At 40.0% G+C, this 9,050-nt stretch overlaps 1 protein-coding gene across 1 annotated transcript in view; it reads right to left on the bottom strand.

The window, feature by feature from the left end:
* Positions 1 to 834: 834 nt before the first annotated feature.
* The window catches only part of LOC127873247 (TATA box-binding protein-associated factor RNA polymerase I subunit A-like), a 42,100-nt gene continuing 33,884 nt past the window's right edge, over positions 835 to 9,050 (bottom strand). The window contains exons 11-12 of the mRNA XM_052417022.1: positions 7,684 to 7,841; positions 835 to 4,824 (exon numbers count right to left, since the gene is read on the bottom strand). Of these exons, the coding sequence (XP_052272982.1) occupies positions 4,751 to 4,824; positions 7,684 to 7,841 (232 nt within the window). The 3' untranslated portion in view covers positions 835 to 4,750. The remainder of the gene's footprint in view (positions 4,825 to 7,683; positions 7,842 to 9,050) is intronic.

Raw genomic sequence — 9,050 nt, forward strand, 5'->3', positions numbered from 1 at the left:
TTTGACCCGGCACAACCCAGTTTCGAAGTCGACCAAGAGTTCATTGGGACGAAGCTTCTGACCAAGTTTCATTAAGATCGGACAAAAAATGTGGCCTCTAGAGTGTTTATGAACAAATGTGGACGGACGGACAGACTAAGGACAAAGACCGGTCACAAAAGCTCACCTGAATAATCAGGTGAGCTAAAAACCTCTGAATCAAGAAAATGGGTGCAGTTCAAACATTCTGACAGATTTCATTCTACATTTAATTCTTTGACCGGATTTTCCTTATGCTTCTAAATAAATGGATGTGCTGTGTGCTTCAAATTAATGGTTGAATGAAAGTATTTCCACCTATTGGTGGAACCTTGCTGTTTATAACACTAATGTACAGTTCATGGGTCCTTCAACATAAATTTCTATATGAGCAACGGTCTGGAAAACAGTGCTCATGCATGTTAAGTCTGCACAGGCTTATCAGGGATAACATTTACCAGAAGGTCTCATCTGAACACAAATTCTCGTCGCAGATTAGCCTATGCAGACTGCACAGGATCATCTGGGACAACACTGTACACACTTGCATTAAGCTCTATTTTCTCACAGCGAGGCTCATTTAATGTTCACACAGGCTGCCTCTCCACCCGCCACACTTATTTAGTTGTCAGACAGAGCGATTTTTATATGGAACTTTTTGTATGCCACCGGTAGGGTTGCATATAGCAGTCGGACTGTCTGTCTGTCAGTCAGTCTTGCATTCCATTTTTCTGACTTTGGATTTAAGTTATTGACCTGATATTTGGTATGTGTACAAAATTTCATTACTTATCACCCAAAGACTCAAAAAATATCTGAGGCTCTGCATTTATTTATAATAGCAGTTTGAATACAGAAAAGACTTGTCTAGTATTTGTACAGAAATGTTCACTTTATGTACAAAGCAAACTAGAGATACCCCGGTAATCATCCAATAAGTGAGAATTGGATACATGTATGTAATATAAAATTTAAGTCAATCATTCAACTTGGACAAAGTCACCAGAATGTCGAATCGCCTGAGATGAGATCTAAAATATGGAAATTCAGCACTTTGTTACAAAGCTTTACTTTGTCCAGCATTAAAGGGGCCTTTTCACAGATTTTGGCATGTACCGGTATTGAAGATTTTCGTTACATGTTTTATATTGATAAATGTAAACATTGGATCTAAAAAGCTCCGGTAAAAAAAAAACAAGAATAAAATTTAAGACAGAACAAGAGTTGTGTTTGTCAAAAACACAATGCCCCCTATTGCGCCGCTTTAAAATAAAACTTCAATATTTCATTTGGCAGGTTTAGAAATTATCTCCCGTTTAAAGCTTAATACTTCCCTTGGATTGTATTTTTTGACTTTTGAACTTGAAGGATGACCTTGACCTTTCACCACTCAAAATGTGCAGCTTCATGAGATACACATGCATGCCAAATATCAAGTTGTTATCTTCATTATTGCAAAAGTAATGGGCAATGTTAAAGTTTTCGGACGGACGCACAAACAGTTCCACTGCTATATTCCACCCTACCGGGGGCATGAAAAAGTAACCCTCAACTGTGCTCGAACCACTGACCCTTGCAGTAAAAAAGTCTATTGCTTAGACCACTCGGCCATTCGTGCTCATACAATGAGAGATGTATTTTAAACTCTATATAAGCAATCCTCATAGTATCACAAAAGATAACGACAACAAGAGAACTCTCCAAATTATTCAAGCGTTTCGCATTGCAACCCTTAATAAATTTAAGGTTTTTAAATCGTACAAAGATGCATATAATGGATATTTTAGAGCATGGTAAATGTTCAGTATTACTATTCCCTCACAAATATCATAAATGCAACGAAAATTTGTAACTCTGAAACACTTTTTTTATTTTGTCAAATTACCAAAACTGAAGGCCCCGTTAATGAAGTTTCCAGTAACTTAGTAGACGTAATGAGATGGAGCGTTGTAGTAAAGGTCATAATTCAAAGTCAAGTTTATGAAACAGATTGACATTTGTTAAATCTTTATCTACAAAAAACTTAATTGACGGTAATATCTTTGTGAAAATGGCCCTCTTCTTTAACTTAACTTAGATATTATGCCCCAAAATGTTTCATGACATATCAAAATATGACTGGATGAAAACTATTGTGCTTGAAGGGCCGAATTTTCTGACTCAGTGACCTACTTAAGGAGAGACTTCAAAACAATCCAGCTGCTATCTTAGACAATTGCCACAACATATATTCATATCAAACACCTCATTTCTTAAATAAGAACTGATTGAGCAATTTTAAAACATTTTTCAAACATGTTTACATATATGAGCATTACTGGCAAACATTATTTTGTCTGATTCATAAGAAACAAAGTGTGAAAATCAGCAATAAAACTATCTTAATATAATTGCAAAAACAATCTACAAACAAAAATTAACTATTAGATTTTAAAGGGACTTGTTCACAGATTTTGGCATGTTTTGAAGATTTTCATTAAAGGCTTTAAATTTGTTAATGTAAAAATTTGAAAAGCAAAATCACCAGTAAAAACAAAAAAGAACATAACGAAAGAAAAAAGTTATCCCCTCCTTGGCTGGAACCACTGACCCTTGGAATATAATTCCATTGCCGAAATCACTCGTGCTGCTATCCTGAGGGGCATATTTAATACTTTATATGAGCAATCCACGTATAGTCACATAGTATAACAATAACCACAGAACTCTCCAAATTATTCAATAGTTTTGCGTTTGTAACACTTTATTATTATCCCCTGCCATAGGCAGAGGGATATTGTTTTGGCGTTGTCTGTCCGTCCGTCCTTCCGTCTTTCCATCCGTCTTGAGCCATATCTTGGAAGTGCTTTGGCGGATTTCATTGAAACTTGGTATGAGTATATATATGGAAAAGATGATGATGCACGCCAAATGGCATTGTACACCATCTGTTAATAACGGAGTTATGGCCCTCTGTATCTTGAAACAAGAGTGCCAAACTGTCACAAGATACGCCCGTTTGAAGGTTTTGGACAATTTGATAACTTTACCATGACCCATATTTGAACTTAACCTACTTATCATCTAGACACAACTTCTGACCAAATTTGGTGAAGATCGGATGAAAACTACTTCAATTAGAGAGCAGACACCATGTTAAATGCTTGAAATGCACTAAGTGAACTCGTGACCTAGTTTTTGACCTGGCATGATCCAAATTTGAACTAGACCTCGATATCATTTAGACACAACTTCTGACCAAATTTGGTGAAGTTCGGATGAAAACAACTTAAATTAGAGAGCAGACACCATGCTAAATCCTTGAAATGCACTAAGTGACCCTGTGACCTAGTTTTTATATTGCATGACCCATATTCGAACTTGACCTAGATATTGTTTAGATACAACTTCTGACCAAGTTTGGTGAAGATCTGATGAAAACTACTTCAAATAGAGAGCGGAAACAATGCTAAATCCTTGAAATGCACTAAGTGACCCGGTGACCTAGTTTTTAAACCGGCATGACCCATATTTGAACTTGACCTAGATATTGTCTAGATACAATTTCTGACCAAGTTTGGTGAAGATCGAATGAAAACTACTTCAATTAGAGATAGGACACCATGCTAAATCATTAAAATGCACTAAGTGACACCGTGACCTAGTTTTTGACCTGGCATGGCCCATATTCGAACTTGACCTAGATATTGTCTAGATACAACTTCTGACAAAGTTTGGTGAAGATCGGATGAAAACTATTTGAATTAGAGAGCGGACACTGCTGTGGACGCCGCTCACCGCCCGCCAAGGGTGAAACTATAATACGTCCCGTTTTAAAAAAACGGGCGTATAAAAATGCTTTTTTGAGTGACAAATATAACACTTTTGTGTCTAGAAGCATATTGGCGGGGGATATCAATTCAAAGAATTTGCTTGTTTTATCAATTTCTATATGATGATAATTGATAAACCAAAATGTCTTCTCAGTATGAGTCTCTATCATTACTAATCTTTGGTATTATTTTGCACATGTTAAATCCCTTTTTGAATCTATGACAAAATATCTCATTTTGACAAACTGTGAAAAGATCCCTTTAAATCACTGTTAAAACATAACTATGAACAATAAATAGGGATGGCAACGAATATTAAAATATAAAAAAATGGAATAATTTTTTGAATACCTGTTCCTTTATTTAGTTCATCTTTTCATATATAAGCATAATCAGTACATGAATTGCAACATATATATAGTTTCTCATAACTAACTCCATTACGCATATCGTTCTCACTAATACAGGATAGGTGTCAACCCTACTGTTGTGTCAACAGTTTACTGTAACTGATAATCCCATAAATAAAAGCATCAAACCTGGTCTATTATCAAACACATAATACACATTTCAGTACAAGAACAGAACAGAAAGCACAAGAACAAGCTCTGTCAGAATTTTTTCCTTTCCAAACCTGACTGCCAAATGGATCTATTCAGCAACAAACATGGCCAGTCAAACTATTTCAATCATAATGCTGATTATCTTTCCGAATGTATTCTCTACCAAACATTTCTAGTAACACAATATATTCAGCAACAAACATGAACAGTTCCACTAGTATTTCAATCATTATGCTGGTTCTCTTTTCCCAATATTCTCTACCAAACATGGCTGGTACCAGGCTATTTTCTCTACCAACATGGCTGGTACCAGGCTATTTTCTCTACCAACATGGTGGTACCAGGATCTATTCTCTATCAATCAAGACTGGTTCTAATAATCTCAGGTCGGTCTGACAGATACTTCCTGCATTCTGTGACAAATGTGCATTCTGAAATTAAGCATATTAAGTTAATGAAGTTTCCCATTCAAAAGCACATATTCATAGCTACACAACCTTTTTTTACCAATAATAATCAAATAAAATGGCCTATTTTTGAATCAATAATTACATCTCAAATAAGTCAACAAAAGTATTAACTAGTAGGTCACAAGTCAACTTTATTATTTTTTTACAATTTTCACAGCACAAAATTTCTGACCTTAACTTACAATGCGGCTGCAAAAAGATATATTTTATAAAGGTTCTTGTTCATACCAGTAATTGAATTATCTATCAGTTTTCTCTTAATGGAGTGTCAATATTTCTTGGTTCAGAAATGTGCCATTAACTGAGCGAATAAAACTGGTGGCACACACAAAGCCTTTGCATTATGGATCAATAAGTCTGATGGCACATAAAGCCTTTGCATTACCTGGGTCAATAAAACTTCTGGCACACAGGGCCTTTGCATTACCAGGGTCAATAAGACTAGAGGAATACAAGGCCTTTGCATTACCTGGGTCAATAAGACTAGAGGCACACAAGGCCTTTGCATTACCTGGGTCAATAAGACTAAGGGTACACAAGGCCTTTGCATTACCTGGGTCAATAAGACTAGGGGCACACAAGGCCTTTGCATTACCAGGGTCAATAAGGCTAGGGGCAAACAAAGCCTTTGCATCACCTGGGTCAATAAGACTATAGGCACACAAGGCCTGTGCATCACCTGGGTCAATAAGACTAGGTGAAGACAAGGCATTTGTATTACCTGGATCAATAAGACTAGGGGCACACAAGGCCTTTGCATTACCTGGGTCAATAAGACTAGGGACACACAAGGCCTTTGCATCACCTGGATCAATAAGACTAGGGGCACACCAGGACTTTGCATCACCTGGGTCAATAAGACTAGGGGCACACAAGGCCTTTGCATCACCTGGGTCAATAAGACTAGGGGGCACACACGGCATTTGCATTACCTGGATGAATAAGATTAGGGGCACACAAGGCCTTTGCATTACCTGGGTCAATAAGACTAGGGGCACACATGGCATTTGCATCACCTGGGTCAATAAGACTAGGGGCACACAAGGCCTTTGCATTACCTGGGCCACTAAGACTAGTGGCACACAAGGCCTTTGCATCACCTGGGCCAATAAGACTAGGGGCCCACACGGCATTTGCAATACCTGGATCAATAAGACAAGGGGCAAACAAGGCCTTTGCATTACTTGGGTCAATAAGACTAGGGGCACACAAGGCCTTTGCATTACCTTGGCCAATAAGAATAGGGGCACACAAGGCCTTTGCATCACCTGGGTCAATAAGACTAGGGGCACACACGGCATTTGCAATACCTGGATCAATAAGTCTAGGGGCAAACAAGGCCTTTGCATTACCTGGGTCAATAAGACTAGGGGCATACACGGCATTTGCATTACCTGGATCAATAAGACTAGGGGCACACAAGGCATTTGCATCACCTGGGTCAATAAGACTAGGGGCACTCATGGCATTTGCATTACCAGGGTCAATAAGGCTAGGGGCAAACAAAGCCTTTGCATCACCTGGGTCAATAAGACTATAGGCACACAAGGCCTGTGCATCACCTGGGTCAATAAGACTAGGTGAAGACAAGGCATTTGTTTTACCTGGATCAATAAGACTAGGGGCACACAAGGCTTTTGCATTACCTGGGTCAATAAGACTAGGGGCACACATGGCATTTGCATTACCTGGGTCAATAAGACTAGGGGCACACAAGGCCTTTGAATTACATGGGTCAATAAGACTAGGGGCACACACAGCATTTGCATCACCTGGGTCGATAAGACTAGGGACACACATGGCATTTGCATTACCTGGGTTGATAAGACTAGGGGCACACAGGGCCTTTGCATTACCTGGGTCAATAAAACTAGGGGCATACACGGCATTTGCATTACCTGGGTCAATAAGACTAGGGGCACACAAAGCCTTTGCATCACCTGGGTCAATAAGACTAGGCGCACACAAGGCCTTTGCATCACCTGGGTCAATAAGACTAGGGGCAAACAGGGCCTTTGCATAACCTGGGTCAATAAGACTAGGGGCACACAAGACCTTTGAATTACCTGGGTCAATAAGACTAGGGACACACAAGGCTTTTGCATCACCTGGGTCAATAAGACTAGGTGCACACAAGGCCTTTGCATTACCTGGGTCAATAAAACTAGGGGCACACAAGGCCTTTGCATCACCTGGGTCAATAAGACTAGGGACACACAAGGCTTTTGCATTATTTGGGTCAATAAGACTAGGGGCACACAAGGCCTTTGCATTACCTGGGTCAATAAGACTAGGGGCACACAAGGCCTTTGAATTTCCTGGGTCAATAAGACTAGGCACACAAGGCTTTTGCCTTACCTGGGTCAATAAGACTAGGGGCACACAAGGTCTTTGAATTACCTGGGTCAAAAAGACTAGGGGCACACAAGGCCTTTGAATTACCAGGGTTAATAAGACTAGGGGCACAAAAGGCTTTTGCATTACCTGGGTCAATAAGACTAGGGGCACACAAGGCTTTTGCATTACCTGGGTCAATAAGACTAGGGGCAAACATGGCCTTTGAATTACCTGGGTCATTATGACTAGGGGCACACAAGGCTTTTGCATTACCTGGGTCAATTAGACTAGAGGCACACAAGGCCTTTGCAATACCAGGGTCAATTAGACTAGAGGCACACAAGGCCTTTGAATTACCTGGGTCAATAAGACTAGGGGTACACAAGGCCTTTGAATTACCTGGGTCAATAAGACTAGGGGCACAAAAGGCTTTTGCATTACCTGGGTAAATTAGACTAGGGGCACACAAGGCCTTTGCATTACCTGGGTCAATTAGACTAGAAGCACACAAGGCCTTTGCCAGCGTGAGACCTGGGACCTCCTTGCCCTGCGCAGCCATGTACGCTGTGAAATGGTATGGAGGCCACCATTGTTTCCTGGGCGACCAGCATTCTGCCAATGCAGCATGACTTGTCCCATCACTGAGAAAGGAATGTTAACTGTAGGTCAACTAATGCATCAAAACAAAACACAGAAGAAAATAAATTTCATACTAAACTGATTGTTTTACATGTGTAGATTGGCTGACTTATTCTCCACAACATAAATTGTTTGTGTTTGTTTTTATCCCCATGCTTTTAGGGGCACCTTTCCATGGACATAAAATTTGTGACCCCTGTGACCTTGACCTTGAAGTCAGCTTTCGAAATCTGCGACCGCGATTCCAAAAAGCCTCGTACCTTCGGTGTCCCTTCAGATATTGCTTTCATATTTGGTACGCATGTGTATCTGGACATTCCCTTTCCATGCGCATGAAATTTTTTAACTTGGGGTCTGCGTTCAGGTTCTGAAATCTGTGACTACAATTCAAAAAAAGCTCATAACGTCAGATATTTCTTTCATATTTGGTAGGCATGTGTAACTGGACAAGACCTTTTCATGCACATAAAATGTTTGACCCCTGTGACCTTGACCTTAGGGTCCGCGTTAAGATTTTGAAATCTATTATGTGGTTATCTCCGCCCTCTGTCTGTATGTCTGTCCTGGCCACTATCTCCTCCTACACTATTAGCACTAGAACCTTAAAACTTACACACATGGTCGCTATGAGCATATGTGCGACAGTGCACTATTTGGAATTTTGATCTGACCCCTGGGTCAAAAGTTATGGGGGTTTGGGTGGGGCCGGGTCAAAGATTTTCACTGATTTTTAGCTCGGCTGTTTTCGGAGAGGTATTGTCATAGCCAGCTTGTCGTTGTCGTGTGGTTGTCGTGTGGTTGTCGTGTCGTCCGCCGGCATCGTGCTTAAACCTTGACATTTTCCTCTAACATCAAAGTGCTTCCACCTACAACTTTGAAACTTCATATATAGATGCACCTTGATGTGTTCTACATGACACACCCGTTTTTGGGTCACAAGGTCAAGGTCAATGTGACCTCTAAAAAAAAAATTATAAATTCTGACAAGCTTTCGCAGCCGAGCGTGGCACCCAATATGCGGTGCTCTTGTTTTAGGTTATTTTACATTAACTTCTTCATTTCTACACCAATTTACTTCAAATTGATACTGAACATCTATTATGACAATACGGTCAATCTCAACTATGCATGGCCCCATTACCTGGGTGCCCCCGGGTCAAACATGCGGTGTGGGGATACGCGTGGGCCTCTGCCGCGCTTTTTCTAGTTTT

The sequence above is a fragment of the Dreissena polymorpha genome, chromosome 3 (genome assembly GCF_020536995.1).
Source record: "Dreissena polymorpha isolate Duluth1 chromosome 3, UMN_Dpol_1.0, whole genome shotgun sequence".
Taxonomy (NCBI): domain Eukaryota; kingdom Metazoa; phylum Mollusca; class Bivalvia; order Myida; family Dreissenidae; genus Dreissena; species Dreissena polymorpha.